This window comes from Schistocerca serialis, chromosome 1 (genome assembly GCF_023864345.2).
Source record: "Schistocerca serialis cubense isolate TAMUIC-IGC-003099 chromosome 1, iqSchSeri2.2, whole genome shotgun sequence".
NCBI lineage: Eukaryota > Metazoa > Arthropoda > Insecta > Orthoptera > Acrididae > Schistocerca > Schistocerca serialis.
In genome coordinates, this window is record NC_064638.1 from 883350969 (window position 1) to 883372056 (window position 21088).

A 21088-nucleotide genomic window follows, 5' to 3' on the forward strand; every position below is an offset into this window, starting at 1 on the left:
ATGTTTCCAGTTCATATCTTTGAGCAGTTTTCTAAAACACACAATTTTTGTTGATTGACTAATCTCTTGTCCTCAGGTTTAGCAGTCTTGATAATCTGCTTAGAATTTACATCTAACACAAGGAGCTGCATGTCATGATCTGATAGTCCATTTATTACAGGTTTTATGATATGATTTTGTTCCTTTGATTTGTCTATAAAAATGTTATCACTGGCTATCGCCCTATGTGTTTGTATTGTCATTCCGTGTGGCCACGTAGCACCGCGTGTATGTGTACGAGTAGTCTGAGCGGTGGTGACACTTGGCTGCGTGTCGCGTGCTGCAGGATGCGGCGGGCGTCGTACGCGCCGGCGACGGCGGCGCAGGGCCCCGGCGAGCCGCTGATCGTCGTGGAGGAGTCGGGCGGCACCGACGACGAGGGCAGCCCCGGCCCGCCGTCGCCGCCGCCCGGCCTCAACCCCGACTCGCCGCTGCTCAACCCGGGCCTGCTGTCGCCGTTCCGCGACATGCGCAAGCGCTCGCTGCCCACGCCCGCCTGCACCTCCGGCATCACCGCCTCGCAGGTACAACACACCACGCCTTGTCCCTCTCTAAATCACGTCCACTGTCTGCCTCCACGACGTCCACAAGATGCACGACGGGTGTTCAAAAACTAATGCAACACATTTTTTCCTGAAAGCAGGTTGGCTTCATTCAGGATTCCAAAACACCATATTACACTACTGGCCATTAAAATTTCTACACCACGAAGATGATGTGCTACACACGCGAAATTTAACCGACAAGAAGAATATGCTCTGCTATGCAAATGATTAGATTTTCAGAGAATTCACACAAACTTTGCGCCGGTGGCGACACTTACAACGTGCTGACATGAGAAAAGTTTCCAACCGATTTCTCACACAGCAGTTGACCGGTGTTGCCTGGTGAAACGTTGTTGTGATGCCTCGTGTAAGGAGGAGAAATGCGTACCATCACGTTTCCGACTTAGATAAAGGTCGGATTGTAGCCTATCGCGATTGCGGTTTATCGTATCGCGACATTGCTGCTCGCGTTGGTCGAGATCCAATGACTTTTAGCACAACATGGAATCGGTGGGTTCAGGAGGGTAATACGGAACGCCGTGATGGATCCCAACGGCCTCGTATGACTAGTAGTCGAGATGACAGGAATCTTATCCGCATGGTTGTAACGGATCGTGCAGCCGCGTCTCCATTCTTGAGTCAACAGATGGGGACGTTCGCAAGACAACAACCATCTGCACGAACAGTTCGACGACGTTTCCAGCAGCACGGACTATCAGCTCGGAGACCATGGCTGCGGTTACCTCGACGCTGCATCACATACAGGAGCGCCTGCGATGGTGTACTCAACGACGAACCTGGGTGCACGAACGGCAAAACGTCATTTTTTCGGATGAATCCAGGTTCTGTTTACAGCATCATGATGGTCGCATCCGCGTTTGGCGTCACTGCGGTGAACGCACATTGGAAGCGTGTATTCGTCATCGCCATACTGGCGTATCACCCGGCGTGATGGTATGGGGTGCCATTGGTTACACGTCTCGGTCACCTCTTGTTCACATTGACGGCACTTTGAACAGTGGACGTTACATTTCAGATACGACCCGTGGCTCTACCCTTCATCCGATCCCTGCGAAACCCTATATTTCAGCAATATAATACACCACCGCATGTTGCAGGTCCTGTACGGGCCTTTCTGGATACAGAAAATGTTCGACTGCTGCCCAGGCCAGCACATTCTGTAGATCTCTCACCAATTGAAAATGTCTGGTCAATGGTGGCCGAGCAACTGGCTCGTCACAATACGCCAGTCACTACTCTTGATGAACTGTGGTATCGTGTTGAAGTTTCATGGGCAGCTGTACCTGTACACGCCATCCAACCTCTGTTTGACTCAATGCCCAGGCGTATCAAGGCCGTTATTACGGCCAGAGGTGGTTGTTCTTGGTACTGATTTCTCACGATCTATGCACCCAAATTGCGTGAAAATGTCATCACATGTCAGTTCTAGTATAATATATTTGTGCAATGAATACCCGTTTATCATCGGCATTTCTTCCTAGTGTAGCAATTTTAATGGCCAGTAGTGTATTCCCCTCAATTTTGGCTACAAATACAGCTTTTGAAAATAATCTCGGTTTAGTGAGAAGGCTTTACGCAGGTTTACTCTGAAGGCTTGTTTTCCCGCATGGTACTACTGTAATGGTCGACGTCAGTGTCTTGCTGCGCCAGCCGGGGTGGCCAAGCGGTTCTAGGCGCTACAGTCTGGAACCACGCGACTGCTACGGTCACAGGTTCGAATCCTGCCTCGGGCATGGATGTGTGTGATGTCCTTAGGTTAGTTAGGTTTAAGTAGTTCTAAGTTCTAGGGGACTGATGACCTCAGAAGTTAAGTCTCGTAGTGCTCAGAGCCATTTGAACCATTTTTTTGTCTTGCTGCATCAGTAACCTCCCAGTCATCCACATACTGCTTCCTACGGTGTGCATCCTTCATTGGCAGAAAAGATGGAAGTCGGAAGAGGCGAGATTCGGGCTGTAGGGTGTACAAGGCAGAACGGTCCAAGGAAGTTTGCTGAAATCTTCTCGGGTCCGTGGACTTGTTCAAAAATGGCTCTGAGCACTATGGGACTTAACATCTGTGGTCATCAGTCCCCTAGAACTTAGAACTACTTAAACCTAACTAACCTAAGGACATCACAAACACCCATGCCCGAGGCAGGATTCGAACCTGCGACCGTAGCGGTCACGCGGCTCCAGACTGAAGCGCCTAGAACCGCACGGCCACACCGGTCGGCTCCGTGGACTTGTGTGGGGCCTTGCGTTGTAATGGAGAATGAGCATTTCGTTTATATTTTTGTGGCTACGAACACGCAACACGCTAAAGTCGTTTCTTCCGTTTCCTGTGGGCAGCGCAATACATAACAGAGTTGGTCGTAGCGCCATGAGAATCGACAGCAAACGGAATAACTGCTTCAGAGTCCCAGAAGACGGTCGCCATGACTTTACCGGTTGAAGATGCGGCTTTAAACGTTTGCTATGTAGGAGAGGTGATGTCGCGCCATTCCATGGAATGCCGTTTGATTCCGGTTCGAAGTGGTGAACCCATCTTTTCTCGCCTGTGACGATGTTCGACAAAAAGCTGTCACTATCAGCCTCTTAAGTCACAAGCAATTCCACACAGATGGCCCTTCGTTGCTCCTTGTGGCCTACAACAGGGTGGGATAAATAAAAGTGGCCTGAAGAACAGACTTCCATTGTACCAAGAAACACAGCAGAGGAAAGGAAATACAGTACTAATCCGACAATAGCAGATGATGGAAATGACCACTATTCATCTCTCGGTGCATTTGGGCCCTGATCAGCAGGTTACTGAAGGCGGATCGAAGCAGGACTGCTGGAATTGTTGTAGTCTCAACCAAAATGTTCTGTTGCAGTTCTTGAAGACTATGAGATTCTTAGGCTAGAGGGCTCCTCACACAAGGTAATAGCACGCTGACAGATCAGGTGACCTGGCTGGCCAGCTGGGCCGCGGCCAGACAGATCTCTGCTAACAACTTTGCCGTACGTGAAGAATGTGTAAATGCACTCCAAGGTTCGAGGGGCTGTATGGGCAATTGCTCCAGCCTGTTGGAAGTAACTCTAGGTCTTTTCCTCCACGGTTAACGCTGGCAAAAATGATTTGTAAAATGTTGGCAATGTAACGCATAGAAGTCAGCGTCAGATGAAAGAAGATGGACCAATAATGTGGCGTGCAGACACTGTACACCATATCCCAACCCTCTGATCATGCAACGGTGTTTCGTGGAAGTTATATGCACTCTCCGGTGCTCAGAACCTGTGGCTCTGTCAGTTGACATGACCAGTCAGGTTATACCAGACATAACGAACAGATCCAATCCAAGCCATTCATTGTTGTCTCAGTGAACAGCCACTCAGGAAACTGAAGACACTGAGGAGCATCTGCTGGTTTTAATGGATGAACAAGAGACACTCGTTAGGGATGCATGTGCAGGTTCAGATGAAGTGTTCGTCCGCCGGTCTCTTGCGACAGGCGTCAGATTGATCTGGCAAGACTCTGAGGCATTTTCTGGTGAACTGCAGCCACATTCTATTGTGCGCGTGCACGTTTCGCAATTTTTTTGACTTGTTCAAAACAGGTCCTCTCCACACCATTTTCGTACTAAGCGCCGAGTGGCACTCTTTGCTGGAACTTAGATACCATTAAAATTCTCAGCAAACAACTAACCACACTGTTTCCACCACTTTGTTGTCACGTAAGTTTCTTCAACGAAGATCCACTGCTCCGCTGTGAGGACCATCGTCCCCTTTGCACTGCTCCACTCGCATTGACACTCCCGCACTATGCTCTGAACAGGTGTGGATCACTTGGCGGGCTTACACGTGATATGTGCGTCACAAGGTGTTGTTATATGCGTACATTCACTTCCAATCGTACCCAGTCGCACAGGCCACTTTTATTTGCCCAGTCCTGTATTAGACGGCGAGGTACCCAGTGAGTTCAAAAATGGTTCAAATGGCTTTGAGCACTATGGGACTTAACTTCTGAGGTCATCAGTCCCCTAGAACTTAGAACTACTTAAACCTAACTAACCTAAGGACATCACACACATCCATGCCCGAGGCAGGATTCGAAACTGTGACCGTAGCGATCGCGCGGTTCTGGACTGTAGCGCCTAGAGCCGCTCGGCCACTCTGGCCGGCTACCCAGTGAGCACGCACCTTTGAGTGTCCCAACTGCTGGACGAGTGTGTCAGCACTACCATCAGAGGAGGAGGAGATTAGTGTTTAACGTCCCGTCGACAACGAGGTCATTAGAGACGGAGCGCAAGCTCGGATGGGGGAAGGATGGGGAAGGAAATCGGCCGTGCCCTTTCAAAGGAACCATCCCGGCATTTGCTTGAAGCGATTTAGGGAAATCACGGAAAACCTAAACCAGGATGGCCGGAGACGGGATTGAACCGTCGTCCTCCCGAATGCGAGTCCAGTGTGCTAACCACTGCGCCACCTCGCTCGGTGCACTACCATCAGAGATACTCAGCTGAGTAGCGAGGTGTTTCATTGTGATCCATCGATCACCTTGAATGAGAGTGCCCGCACATCCCAACGCTGCAGGAATTACAGTTAAGTGCGGCCAGCCGGTATGCGGGAGATGGGACAGGTTTGGACGACCTTGCGATGACGACATACGGCTCGCCTTGTGATCACCGTGCTCTTGTTCACTGCCAGGTCTCCATAGACGTTCTGCAAGCTCCTATGAATATCTGCAATGCTGTGGGGTTCGGCCAAAAGAAACTCAATGACAGCTCTCTGCTTGGAATGCACGTCCGGTACAGACACCATTTTGAATGTTATGTATAGCACCGGAATGTATAAGGCCTGAAGCGAGAATATTCCACGGTGTCCCACAGCAAATTCCGCCTGTTTTCAACATAAATAGTCCAGGAAAGAAATGTGTTGCATTACGTGTCGAAATCCCTTCACATGCAGTAGTATTAGTAGTAGTAGTAGTAGTAGTAGGAATAGTGGTGAGCTTCTCAGCAAGTATATGACCACATGGGCTTGCTCTAGTGACCCCCAGGACAGCAGTAACGTGTGGACAAAGGAGTGTACTCCTGAGAAAGTAGGTGGCATTCCGCACTGTCTCAACAGAGGCGCTGTGTGTGCTGTTCGGTCCCTTCCCAAGCGATGTAACGATCAGATATCGGGTCGCATGCTACTGGATTAGGAGGGAAAGACACGGTAAGGTCAGGAAAAAAACAGGGGAAGACATAGGACACAAACGTCAGCTAACTTTTGCAGACTGAATGTCTGGCAACGGGAGTGAAACGATAAGGACAAAGGCCATAGTGTGTACAACTTTTTCTCGAGTATCAGGGAACGGTCACGGATGAATAATGCTAATCCCGGCCGTGGCATGGTTCATTTCCTGACTGACCACGGCCTATACCCAGCACACTCACAGCGCTTCTCACTATCTGCGGACGGCAACGGCACAATCCAGACTGAGACCAAATGTTTCTAAAACCGAGATAAGCCTGTTCCACCTTTCTAATCGCCTTTCATCAGTCCACAGTTCGGCCCTCTTGGCACAGTCAGATTCAACGAAAGCCCAAAATGCCTGGGAGTCACTCTGGACAGAACTTTAACACACAAAAAACACCTTTCCAACTTGGCCAAGAAGAGACAAACAAGAGTAAACCTTGCGAGAAAGCTGGTAGGCAGTAACGGGGAGCAACCACATCAGTCCTCCGAAGAGCATCCCTTGCACTGGTATACTCTGCAGCAGAATACTGTGCACCAGTTTGGCTCCGAAGCGCCCACGTAGTGAAAGTAGACGTCCAAGGGAACTCAGTCATGAGAGTAATTAGTGGTACAGTCCGGTCTACACCTACTTGCTGGCTACCAGTGCTTTCAAACATCTGTCCACCAGACCTCCGTCGAAAGGCTGCTCTTTACAACCTCTGTCAGAAAGTTTCTGAAAACAACTCGATCCCTCTTCATGACGATTTGCTATCACTGCCCAGGAAAAGCCTCAAATCTGGAAGACCAGCATATGAAATGGGAGTCCAAATGCTATCCACAGTATTCGACCAGGACGCAGAGTGGAAACGTGAGTGGCAAGCTACAAGAACCCGAAACCACGAACTTGTAGACAATCCAACAGTTCCATTTCCAGGCTTCCACGAACCAAGGGAGGTGTGGGTGCAGTTAAACAGATATCGGACTGAAGAGGGTAGGTGCAAATACAACATGCACAAGTGGCGCTTTTCAAGTGACAGTGTGTGTGACTGTGGTGACACCCAAACAATGAGCCACATTGTGAATGAATGTCCACTCAGACGCTTCCCTGGTGGCATTGAGAAGCTCCATCAAGTATCCCACGAGGCACTGCGCTGGATCGAGTCCATCAGTATCCGAGCGTAGTCTTACCCGTTTTAAAACTTGTGTACTGTATATAATTTCACATGTTCATATATATATATATATATATATATATATATATATATATATATATTATGAATTTGGCCAGCTATGGACCGCATACAACTTAAGACTTATGGTGTTTCTTTTTCTTTCGTTCTTCCCAGTACTTCTTCATTTTCTCGCCAACTGCTCGTCTCTGCTCATCTGTCCACACTCTCTTGGGTCGAGGTTTTGGTGCATCTTCTTCATAGTTTGCGTTTTCTATAAGTAGCCTAAAGTTATTCCTGTCACGTATTATTTCTTCTGTAACACCTATTTTGTTGGCGTCTTTCTTTACTGCTTCTATCCATCCTACAGTGTTTTTCAGCTTACTAACGTAATTAAAAATTTTCTTTGTAATCCGTGTTTCTTCCATTCTTTTTAAATGTCCATAAAATTTTAGCCGTCTCTTCCTCATTGTATCTGTGATCTTTTCTGTATTTTTGTATAGGTCTTCATTTCTCCTTTTAATCCACCTATTTTCCTTGTTTTTCTCAGGACCTAGAATTTTTCTTAATATTTTCCTCTCTCTTTTTTCTAGGTCTCTTAATTCGCCTTTCTTATTCGATGTTAGGCACTCTGATTCATATGTTGCTTGTGTCCTAATAACTGAACTATAATGTTTAATCTTTGCTTGTATGGATATTGATTTCTTATTGTAGTAGTTTTGTGTTAATTTATATGCAAATTCCAACTTTTTTATTCTTTCTTTATTTGTTGTGTCATCCAGTCCATTGGCTTGGATCCACTCCCCCAGGTATTTGAATCTATCAACTCTTTTAATTTTTCCATACTTTGTTTTCATAAACTTTTCTGTATTATGTTTGTGTTCTATATACTCGGTTTTTTCGTAGGATATTTTTAGCCCAGTCTTTTCAGCAATCTCGTGTAACATATCAAGCTTAACTGTTGCATCTGTTCGGTTTTCAGTTATCAATGCCATATCATCCGCAAAGGCTAAACATTTTACTTCAAATTTGTTCTTTCCTTGGCCCATGCTTATACCCTTTGTGCCTCTGTTTTTTAATGTGTTTTCCCATGTTTTTACTACTTTATCTAAAACCAAGTTAAAGAGAATTGGGGACAGTCCGTCACCTTGTCGAACTCCTGTTTTGATTTTGAATGGTTCAGAAATTTCGCCTTGAAACTTAATTCTTGATGTTGTATCTGTGAGCGATTGTTCAACAAGTCTTCTGGTGTTTTCATCTATCCCTGATTCATAAAGTATGTGGAATAGTGTTTGTCTGTCAACAGAGTCGTAGGCCTTCTTGAAGTCTACGAAAGTGACTACTGTATTTTTATTTTGTATAGCTCTCACTCTCAAAATTGTTTTTAAATTAAGAATCTGTTCTGCACATGATCTACCTTTTCTAAATCCTGCTTGATAATCTCCTATATTAGGTCCTGCTTGTTCCTCTATTCTGTTTAAAAGTGCTTTAGAAAGTATTTTGTATGTCACTGGTAACAAGGATATGCCCCTGTAGTTGTTGGTGTCTGTTTTATCTCCTTTTTTATGGAGAGGGTGGTTCAATGCTTGTTTCCAGTCACTGGGTATGATTCCTTTTGTCCAAATGTCTTTAATTACTTTGTGAATTTTCTGACATGCGGATAAGCCCCCTAGTTTCCACATTTCTCCCACCATCCCATCCTCACCTGGTGCTTTGTTATTCTTCAATGCTTTGATAATCTTTTCTATTTCTTCTACTGTAGGTGGTTCCGACGGTGGATTTTCATGTTGTGGTTTTTGAAATTGTAACCTGTCATTAGGCTCCTCACAATTTAATAGATTTTCAAAGTATTCAGCTAAGATTTGGCAGTTCTTTTTATTGCTTAGAACCATTTTTCCATTTTTATCTTTAAAATGTAAACTTGGTGACTGGAATCCTGTTAAAACTTCTCTGAAAGTCTTATAGAAGTCTCTAGTGTTGTTCCTTTTGAAATCAGAATCCATTTCTTCTAATCTGTCTTTGTCATATTTTCTTTTCACTGATCTGATGATTTTTGCTGTCTTTTTCCTTTCTTCTTTAAACTCTTCCCAGTAGTCGTGTTTCTTATTACTGTTCCATTTTTTCCATGCCTTTAGTCGATTGTCAATTGCTTCATCACACAGCTCATTCCACCATCTGTGTTTTGGTATTCTTCGTGGCTGTCCCATTTCTTTAACTGACTCTATGATTGTTTCTTTAATTTCTTCCCAATTATCCATTTTTCTTGTGTTTAGTATATGACAGAATTTGTCTTGCTTTTGCAGGAGAAATTTAGTGTTTACTCTTGGAAATCTTCTTGGTTTTGGTTTAGGTTTGTTTGGTTGGAACATGGTCTTTATTTCTGTCAGATAATGATCTGAGTCTATGTTTAGGCCCTTCCTCACTCTGACATCCAAGATTTCCTTGTAGTTGCGAGTCGTTATTGCCACATGGTCCAACTGATATTCACCTTGATTTGGATTAGGTGATACCCACGTTTTTTTTCTTGCTTGCAAGTTTCGTGAAACATGTCGACATTAATTTTAGATTAAACTGTCTACAAAAATCTATGAGTCTTTCCCCATTTCTGTTGGTTCTTGCATGTGCTGGATAATCTCCAACTACTGATTTGCATTTTATTTCTTTGCCAACTTGTGCATTAAAGTCTCCCACTAAAATTTTTATATGTTCTTTTGGTAATATGGATGTTTCGTGTTCAAGCATTTCACAAAAATCTTCCACTTTGTCAACATTTGTTCTGTTATGTTTGTTAGTAGGTGCATGTGCATTTATAATAGTGTAGCGTTTATTGCCTGACTTGAACGTCAGAAATGAAATTCGTTCTGATGGGGAGCTAAAATTAGTTATTGATTCCGCAAGTTGCTGTTTGACCATAAATGCGGTCCCTAATATAGTCGTATTATTGGAATTTTTAATGGCCGGTTTTCCTTTGTAGATCCTGTATCCACCTGATTCAAACGCATTTTCAACCAGATACCTTGTTTCTTGAAGAGCTAATATCAGTATGTTGCGTTGATTGAGAGTGTCCGTTAGGTGTTTTAGTTTTCCAACTTTCATAAGTGTGTTGATATTCAGAGTCCCCAGTAGATGTTTTTTCTCGGGTCTTATCTTTGAAGAAGTACTAGGAAGCTCCGACTCTTCCTTACATGATGTTCTAGGCTCTCCAGAATCCAAAGGCCTAGTTGCACCGCCATGAATAGCGATGGAAGATTGGTTACTTCCTGGAGTTGTTTCCATTTTGAAATTTACCATCATGTCTTAGGTTAAAGTTTGGTTTGGGGAAAGGTAGTTGAACCTTTCGATGATAAAAATTCCAGCATTTAGCTTAGAATTATAAGTGAGGCCGCCACTAACATGTGGGACAGACGCCTTTTGCAGCCGCCCACTGTGGGAACAGACGCTACAGTCTGGTGCTTTTATATAAAAGCCTGCCTCTTCCGCCAGTTCCGCCGTTCTGATGATCTTCATCGCTGCCTTCACTGCCGTTGAGGTCTTCACCGTTTCCCTGGCTAGGGACCCTCACGAGGTACTATCACCCGGGCCAGGTGAACCAAGGTTTTTTAACGAGGTGTTACTCCTCCCCCTCCTCCTTTTTCAACCGGGCTTGGGACCGGCTTTGGCGGAGTTATATATATATATTTCTTTGTTTTGCTAAATGTGTATTACTGTAATTGATGCATACGATAATAATAACGGCCGATGCACTTCGGGCTGTACTGTGAGTACCGCACAGGGTGAAACATATCAACAATCACAACAGAAACAGTGCAACACACACTCAGGAACTCACACATATGGCGACAACTAAATAAGGTAACAGACCATACCACCAAGACAGAACACACCATCTACACTGAAGCGCCAAAGTAACTAGTAAAGGCATGCGTATTCAAATACAGGCAGAATACGGCGCTGCGGTCGGTAACGCATATATAAGACAAATGTCTGACGCAGCTGTTAGATCGGTTACTGCTACTACAATGGCAAGTTAGCAAGATTTAAATGAGTTTGAACGTGGTGTTATAATCGGCGCACGAGCGATGGGACACGGCATCTCCGAAGTAGCGATGAAGTGGGGATTTTCCCGTACGATCATTTCACGAGTGTATTGTGAATATTAGGATCCGGTAAAACATCAAACTCCGACATCGCTGCGGCCGGAAAAAGATCCTGCAAGAACGGGACCAACAACGACTGAAGAGAATCGTTCAACGTGACAGAAGTGCAACCCTTCCGCAAATTGCTGCAGATTTCAATGCTGGGCCGAAAGCCCATTCGTGTACCCTTGATGACTGCACGACACAAAGCTTTACGCCTCACCTGGGCCCGTCAACACCGACATTGGACTGTTGATGACTAGAAATATGTTGTTGGTCGTACGTGTCTGATTCAAATTGTATCGGCGGATTGACGTGTACGGGTATAGAGACAACCTCATGAATCCATGGGCCCTGCATGTCAACAGGGGACTGTTCAAGCTGGTGGAGGCTCTGTAATGGTATGAATCGTGTGCAGCTGGAGTGACACCGAACTCCTGATACGTCTAGATACGACTCTGACAGGTGACACGCACGTAAGCATCCTGTTTGATCACCAGCACCTATTCGTGTCCATTGTGCATTCCGCCGGACAGCAGGACAATGCGACACCCCACAAGCCTAGAATTGCTACAGAGTGGCACCAGGAACACTCTTCTAAGTTTAAACACTTCTGATGGCCACTAAACTCCCCAAACATAAACATTATTGAGCTATCTGGTATGCCTTGCAAAGCGCTATTCACAAGAGATCTCCACCCCCTCATACTCTTACGTATTTATGGATAGCCGTGCAGGATTCTTGGTGTCATTTCCCTCGAACACTACTTCAGTCATTAATCGAGTCAATGCCACGTCGTGTTGCGGCACTTCTGCGCGCTCGCGGTGGCCCTACACGATATTAGGCAGGCATGCCAGTTTCTTTGGCTCTTCAGTGTATAAACAAATGAGATCACACAGGCATCGTATCAGACGTCAAAGGGACGGCTGTGTTAGTTGAGATGAGGACTTCAGTCCTAAGGACTCCTCCAACACCGACGCAGAGGATTGAAAACACGAAGAACAGCATGTAGACACCCAAATGTAGGAGCATGAAACATATGCCGAACCGGAGAGACCTAGGTTATAATCGTGGTCAATTATTGTATCAGGCGCCACGATAAACTTGTTACGATAGTAATACAGATTTTTAACGTACGACGTAAGGTAGAATAAGAGTAAGGACAGGATAGAACACAGGAAGAGAGACAATACATAGCATACACAACACGTATCATTAGTAATCCTTTATCACTTGATATACAAACACTATATGTACAAAGTGTAACCTAGTTGGCAGGTTATTATACCAGGCGCCAGAGTAAACATGTAAATCATTAACCTATAATTAAGTAGACTAGCATATCAGTATAACTTATAAGTAACCTTGGGAGATACTGCATAGGGACGTCGGGCCCAAGGCCACGTTCCGAGACCTCCTTCCCTTATTGCACAGGTGATGGGATTTCCCACTACTCAGTCTATCCCATCTTTCTTTATCGCTCTCCCTAAATCAAAATTTTTTCTTTTATAATTTCATGTATCTATTTGCCTATAATAGTTTCCTAAGTATAATACAACTGCCAAAGAAAGATACAAAATATCTCCATGAGGCTCCATTTCCACATGGTGCTCCATGGGCAACGGAGTCCGTGCCCTCTGTTGCGTAGCATGTGAGCTGCACAGGGGAAGGAGAGGGGAGCGTTGGTCGTCCAAATGCAGTACGAGAAATGTGGTGGTGGCATTAGTAGTAGTAGAAGTTGTGGTAACAGTAGCAGCAGCAGTAGTAATTTTATTCATTTATTCATCTGTGGATCACTTTCACAATGATACTGGAGAGTCATAGTATTACAGTTCCTGAACAAATAAATAAAAACATTATTCACGTAAATAGGAATTTGCACACTTGTAGGTTTATTGACAATGATCGAACAGGTAGTGGGACGTAGCCTTATGCGAGGAACCATACTGACATTTGCCCTGGCCTCCGTCGTGGCCGCCGACTGATCCTGCACATTTTATCATCAAAGCAAATAATCGAAAAAAAGAAGAGAATACGTACAAGATACTGTCTATCATTATCCTCAGACAATTTCAGCTTTTCATAGAGAACGACATACAAGAATTCTAAGCTGACTTTCGACCAAACCGACCGACAATAGATCACATTTTTCACTATGATACAACTGTTTGACGGTTTTCAACGCGCACGCGACGGCATCCACAGGAAAGGACTATACAACGCGTTGCGTGGCTTCAGAATCCCAGAGAAGCAAGTGAGTGTGGTGCAAACTTGTAGAGATGCATCAAGTGCAGCAGTGCATTTCCGAGGGCTCGCAACAGAAGCGTTAGACAGGTGTCAGACGAGGGGGTGCTCTCTCATGTGTTCTGTTAAGTGCCATCTTGTAGAAAGTAATAATGGCATTTAGGCAACAAGAGTGCACTGGGGAACAGATGGATGGTAATTTCAATTGTCTCGCATTTATAGACATATAATACTACTAAGTGAATGAAACCATGAGGTGAGAGAAATGTGTCAGAAAATCGTCAACTATGCACTACGTTTGGGCTAAATATGAATGAACCAAAACGGAATCATGCAGTTAGGAAGAAGGGAGGAGCAGTAAGTATTTCTTGGGATAGATGGTTTGAGGTTCAAGTGAACTTATAGTTCAAATATTTGGGGTGTTGGTTTACCTGTGGCATCAGTATAGGAATGGATATCGACGAAAGACTAGCAGTGGAAATAAAAACCATGTACTTCGTTAGGGATGCCGTCGACTAAAAATCAGTATCACCGAACACTAAGATAAGAATCTATAACACAGTGTTACGTCCAGAAATCATGCATTTTACAGGAAGCTGGAGCTAAGCTAAACGAGGAAAGGAAAAACTGTCAATAATCGAAAGAAGTGAAGACTTTTCGAGGACCGACCTTAGATAAAGGAGAATGGAGGAGAGGAATAACGAGGAAATCTAGCACACACTGCGAGTTCTGTTCAGTAATAATGTTGTGATAAGGCTAAACAAACTCTTCCTCCTGCGGATCTTGTTGTTATTAACCAATAGTGCCAAGGCGTGTGGAGGAGGCCAAGAAACCTCTCCCACTCCATGGTACAATTCTGAAGCAGACAAATAGGAAGGTTCGCATGTAGACATGCACGACAAAGACCCGGGCGCTTCAGAAACTAAAACTACGAATCAATGAGGAAGCCTGTCCCAAAAGTTTAAACTGAGCCTTCTTCTGTAAGATGGCTGCTGAGGCAAACAGCATTTCTCACGCTGAAGCGTTTCTCAAAGGATGCACCTGGCTTAGATACTTATCTGTCTTAAAGGATTCTTTCTAGACACAAATAACACAGTTTTTTGGCAGATAGCTGGGCCTTTCGGGGTCTCCTGGAGACCGGGAATGGGTGAAGCGAAATCCGTTCGGGGCTGCCTATACTGAAGCTCAGCTTTTGGCTATGACACATTTGTGGCTCTTCTGTTTGCTCCTTTAAGTAAAATATCTTGTCCCAGCCAGCTTGAAAGCTTTCAGCTCTGCATAGTAATAACAAGCACTCACGGTGATAAAAGCAGGGAAGAGAAAAAGCAATTAGCTGGACAGTCACTGGTAGTACTGAATACGCTCTGCAGTTATGGTGCAGTTTAAGAGAGCCACTACTTTGAGCAAAGAGGACGAGCATATAGTATCATGAAATATGTTGAGTGTCAATTTTTGGAGAAGAGCTGCCACATAACACTAAGCGGGGTTTCTTTAGATTATCTAAACATAACTCTCTTACAAGCTTTACGAGTATTATCGCCTTTCACAACCTTTTCCATTACTCTTTTCAAGAGGAGCTACTGTCTGAATCACGAGAGAAACTTACTTGAGATAGATTAGAAAAACGGATCTTATAAATTCATAGTTATTGGACACAACGACACACTTTGTATGAACAAGATGATATTGAGCACGTAATACTATCGTAATGTCATTATGATAATAATGCTGGATAGAAACGATGCAAAGGAAAAACCAGCTTATGAATCTTATGAGAACATGAGGAGGAGGGTGGCCAGATACACCGAAAACTGGAAAATGATTCTCACACGACTCAAAAGAGGCATGAACCATCATATTCCTCCACCATAGGAACTACTTGGGTGGACTGAGGAGTTCACCAATTCCGAAACAAAGCCTCCCATCGACAGCCAAGGCGCACACGCAGTCGTGCTTCAAAATAAAATACCCCTCACCTCCTATTACACAAGCTAAGTCGAGTAACAGTAACGTCTAAACTCGACTGATTTCTGAGGCTACTTTACTCGCACAGGTAACCTCACATTGACTATTATTTTTCACACATGGCTCACAAGGACGAATTAAACGTTATTTAAAGACACTGTTAGTGAATGCGATTGAGATGCAACTTTTATCAGAATTAATCTGATACACGAGTATCAAGAAACACGGCTCGTAATCACTCAAATGAGGGACTATTGCTGAGTGCACAAGGTCACCTCCATTGCCAAAAAGTCAAGTGCTTGTCCACACATTTCTCTCGTAAATTAACTAAATCGATCCACTGAAAGAAAACAATACCACTCACGAACGTTCTAGAAACTTAATGCAATGAAATTCTCCTATTCAAGTAACACTTGACTACACTCACCGAAATACAGTATCTCAATCTGTGCTCAAGAGGATCAAAATGTCTTACGATTTCAGAAGTTAAGATCACGACTCTCCGTGTTAAGATGGCCAGTGTAGGGCTTAGGCGCCGGACAGCTCTCTTTTTTTTTTTTTTTTTTTTTTTTTACAGGAATGTAGGCACGACGGCTCCAAACGCCGGTTGCTTAAAAGCGGGAAGAGCTCTGATTCGTCAAGGAAAGAAATCGCCCGAATGTTCTAGAGAAAGCTACCAGTATCAGAAATCGCGAAATGCTCCTCTCGAAACGGCTAACAGAATAGATGCTACAACACGGACTACTCAGGGCAACCTTTGCTTCCCTCAACAGTCAATTTCAAACATACAAGATCCCAGACGTAAACCAACCAGAGATTGCCTGTGCGCCTGGTGAGGAGGGAAAAAAGGAAACTTTTCGGCACATGAAATACACATGCGATCACACATTTCGCATTCCCTTCACGATACATAAGCACACAGAAAAAAATCATCTGTGGTATTTTTATATACACTCCTGGAAATGGAAAAAAGAACACATTGACACTGGTGTGTCAGACCCACCATACTTGCTCCGGACACTGCGAGAGGGCTGTACAAGCAATGATCACACGCACGGCACAGCGGACACACCAGGAACCGCGGTGTTGGCCGTCGAATGGCGCTAGCTGCGCAGCATTTGTGCACCGCCGCCGTCAGTGTCAGCCAGTTTGCCGTGGCATACGGAGCTCCATCGCAGTCTTTAACACTGGTAGCATCCCGCGGCAGCGTGGACGTGAACCGTATGTGCAGTTGACGGACTTTGAGCGAGGGCGTATAGTGGGCATGCGGGAGGCCGGGTGGACGTACCGCCGAATTGCTCAACACGTGGGGCGTGAGGTCTCCACAGTACATCGATGTTGTCGCCAGTGGTCGGCGGAAGGTGCACGTGCCCGTCGACCTGGGACCGGACCGCAGCGACGCACGGATGCACGCCAAGACCGTAGGATCCTACGCAGTGCCGTAGGGGACCGCACCGCCACTTCCCAGCAAATTAGGGACACTGTTGCTCCTGGGGTATCGGCGAGGACCATTCACAACCGTCTCCATGAAGCTGGGCTACGGTCCCGCACACCGTTAGGCCGTCTTCCGCTCACGCCCCAACATCGTGCAGCCCGCCTCCAGTGGTGTCGCGACAGGCGTGAATGGAGGGACGAATGGAGACGTGTCGTCTTCAGCGATGAGAGTCGCTTCTGCCTTGGTGCCAATGATGGTCGTATGCGTGTTTGGCGCCGTGCAGGTGAGCGCCACAGTCAGGACTGCATACGACCGAGGCACACAGGGCCAACACCCGGCATCATGGTGTGGGGAGCGATCTCCTACACTGGCCGTACACCACTGGTGATCGTCGAGAGCACACTGAATAGTGCACGGTACATCCAAACCGTCATCGAACCCATCGTTCTACCATTCCTAGACCGGCAAGGGAACTTGCTGTTTCAACAGGACAATGCACGTCCGCATGTATCCCGTGCCACCCAACGTGCTCTAGAAGGTGTAAGTCAACTACCCTGGCCAGCAAGATCTCCGGATCTGTCCCCCATTGAGCATGTTTGGGACTGGATGAAGCGTCGTCTCACGCGGTCTGCACGTCCAGCACGAACGCTGGTCCAACTGAGGCGCCAGGTGGAAATGGCATGGCAAGCCGTTCCACAGGACTACATCCAGCATCTCTACGATCGTCTCCACGGGAGAATATCAGCCTGCATTGCTGCGAAAGGTGGATATACACTGTACTAGTGCCGACATTGTGCATGCTCTGTTGCCTGTGTCTATGTGCCTGTGGTTCCGTCAGTGTGATCATGTGATGTATCTGACCCCAGGAATGTGTCAATAAAGTTTCCCCTTCCTGGGACAATGAATTCACGGTGTTCTTATTTCAATTTCCAGGAGTGTATGAATCAGCTGATTACCCGGCTTTGCCCGGGGATGCATTTATTCCAGTCTTCTATTAGTTCTTCGTCCCCCTCTCTGTCCATCTCTTCCTCTCCTCTCTCTGTCCACCTACTTCCCCCTCTTTCTCTATCAATTTGCTCCTGCCCTCCTCTCTCTGATCATCTACTCCTCCCCCCCTCTGCCCATCTCCTTGTTCCCCCTCTGTACATCTCCTCCGACCACCTACGTCCATCTCCTCCTCCTCCTCCAATTTCTCCTCACCCCTTCTTAGACTATTTCGTCCTCCCCCTCTCTCTTTCCATCCTCTATCTCTGTCCATCTCCTCCTCTTTTCACTTCCTCCTCCCTCAGGCTGCTGATCTCCTCGTGTTTCTCTGTCCATGTCCTCCCCTCCGCTCTCTCTATCCATCTCCTCCTCTCTGTATCTGTATTCACTTCCTGCTTGTCCCTCTCTGTACGTCCATCTCCTCCACCCCCTTCTCTTTCCGCGTTATCACCCGCACTCTAACAAGAGAATCCTGGTTCTTACGCCAAAAGAACTTCTTTTCATATAGTAAGTAATACGGGTACCAAGTTTGGTTGGAATCGATCCAGGGATTTAGGAGGAACTTTTTACGGTGGCTTTGCCCGCATACACACATATCACACATTTTTAACACACATCAAAAAAAGTTTTGCATCACCTCGGTACGGAGAGTTCCGGAACCTGTTCAGAACATTTGAATAGAGATCAACATAAACATCATTTCCGCCCTATTTACTGCTCATGAAAATCACACATTGCGTGTTGTACCACGGTACAGCGAGACCTTCAGAGGTGGTGGTACAGATTGCTGTACACACCGTTACCTCTAATACATAGTAGCACGTCCTCTTGCATCGATCCATGCCTGTATTCGTCGTGGCATACTATCCACAAGTTCGTCAAGGTACTGTTGGTCTAGATTGTCCCACTCCTCAACGGCGATTCGGCGTAGATCCCTCAGAGTGGTTGGTGGGTCACGTCGTCCATAAACAGCCCTTTTCAATTTATCCCAAGTTCGTGCGATAGGGTTCATGTCTGGAGAACATATTCGCATATGACTTCAACCAGACGAGTGGCCGAGCGGTTCTAGGCGTTTCCCGTCCGGAACCGCGCTGTTGCTACGGTCGCAGGTTCGAATCCTGCCTCGAGCATGGATGTGTGTGATGTCCTTAGGTTAGTTATATGTCCTTAGGTTAATTATATTTAAGTAGTTCTAAGTAGAGGGGACTGATGACCTCAGATGTTAATTCCCATAGTGCTTAGAGCCATTTGACCCATTTTTTTGATGTCGTTATCCTGAAGGAAGTCATTTACCAGATGTGCACGATGGAGGCACGAATTGTCGTCCATGAAGACGAATGCCTCGCCAATAAGCTGCCGAAATGGTTGCACTATCGGTCGGAGGATGGCATTGACGTATCGTACAGCCGTTAAGGCACCTTCCATGACCACCAGCGGCGTACATCGGCCCCACATAATGCCACGACAAAACATCCGGGAACCTCCACGTTGCTGCACTCGCTGCACAGTGTATCTAAGGCGTTCAATCTGACCGGGTTGCCTCCAAACACGTCCCCGACCGTCTGGTTGAAGGCTTATGCGACACTCATCGGTGAAGAGAACGTGATGCCGATCCTAAGAGGTCCATTAGGCATGTTTTTGGCCCCATCTGACTGCTGACAGACGCATCACAGTGAACGAATTGTCGTGCTACGTTGGGATAAAGGAAGGAAGTGTTTGCAGAATACTGAAAGTGTTGGCTTTAAAAAAGGTTTGTGCCAGGTGGGTTCCCAGGATGTTGACATTGGCTCACAAAGAAACGAGAAAAGCGGTATGCAAAGAACTTTTGGAACAGTACGAGAATGGTGGAAATGAATTTCTTGGAATAATTGTGATAGGTGATGAAACATGGCTCCATCATATTTCACCAGAGACGAAGAGACAATCAATGGAGTGGTATCATGCAAATTAACCCAAAAAAATTCAAAACCACACCTTCTGCTGGAAAAGTTATGGCTACGGTGTTTTTCGATTCCGAAGGACTCTTGCTTGTGGGCATCATGCCAAGTGGAACCACCATAAATTCTAATGCGTATGTGGCGACGCAAAAGAAACTCCAAGCTCGACTGAGTCGTGTTCGACCACATCGGCAAAAGCAGAATGTTTTGCTGTTGCACGACAATGCACGGCTACATGTCAGTCAAAAAACCATGGTAGCGATCACAAAACTCGGATAGACAACACTGAAACACCCGCCTTACAGTCCTGACCTGGCGCCATGTGACTATCATCTCTTTGGGAAACTGAAAGACTCTCTTCGTGGAACAATATTTGAAGATGATGACTCCCTTGTGCACGCTGCAAAACAATGGTTCCAATAGGTTAGTCCAGAATTGTACCGTGTGGGTATACAGGCGCTGGTTCCAAGATGGCTTAAGGCAGTTGGATGTAAATTATGTGGAGAAATGAAAATATTGTTCCTAAAGGATGTATCTACATACTGTAAAACTTTCAAACATGTAGAATAAAAGATGGATTTTAAAAATAATAGTGTGAATTTCTTTTGGAGTGACCCTCGTACATACATTCGTACATCTACTTTTATAATGTGTACGGATATTAATTAATATGAATCAATCAGCAATGACAGTCAGTTCCTACATACGTGTTTCAGGGCGGTATCATGATCCAATGGCATCCGGCCCCTCCCCTATCGCCTGCATGCAACATGTTTCTTTTCTCGTCCAGTTTCGGTTGACTAAATGCGGGTGTTGTTGTGGGACACCATGGAATATTCCCGCTTCAGCCACTATTGTTTCATGAAGTTCCGAGAGAAGGTGGGGCTGTACGTAGGTTTCAAAATGGCGTCTGTAACGGAGGTGCGTTTCAAGCAGAGAGCTGTCATTGAGTTTGTTTTGGCGGAAAACCAGAGCATCGCAGATATTTATATTGTAGGCACTTCGAGAATGTCTACGCAGATCTGGCGGTGAAAAAAAGCACGTGAGCCGTGGGGCGATGCATCTGTTATCGTTGCAACAAGGTCGTGCAAACCTGTCCGATGCCCCCATGCTGGCCGTCGAGATACAGCTGTGGTTTCTGCAATGCTGGAAATTGCGGACGCTCTCATTCGAGGTGATCGACGGATCACATCAAACACCTCGCTGGATGTTTCTGTCGGTTGTCCAGCCGTTGGGGCACTCGTGCTGCGCCGATCAACTCCGAACTTGTGCTAGCCTAAGGAAACTGAAGAAACGATTTCAGTGTGTTCGTCACCGGGAAAACGCAAACAAACTTCTCTTCCTCCATGACAATACAAGGCCTCACGTTAGTTTACGCACCCCAGAGCAGCTCACAAAACTACCTCGGGGTAGTGAAGCAACTTAAATCACT

General features: G+C 45.8%; 1 protein-coding gene across 1 annotated transcript in view; it reads left to right on the forward strand.

Annotated features, from left to right (window-relative positions):
• Positions 1-326: 326 nt before the first annotated feature.
• LOC126444069 (uncharacterized) overlaps positions 327-21088 on the forward strand; it is a 93517-nt gene continuing 72755 nt past the window's right edge. The window contains exon 1 of the mRNA XM_050090961.1: positions 327-563. Coding sequence (XP_049946918.1) covers positions 327-563 — 237 coding nt within the window. The remainder of the gene's footprint in view (positions 564-21088) is intronic.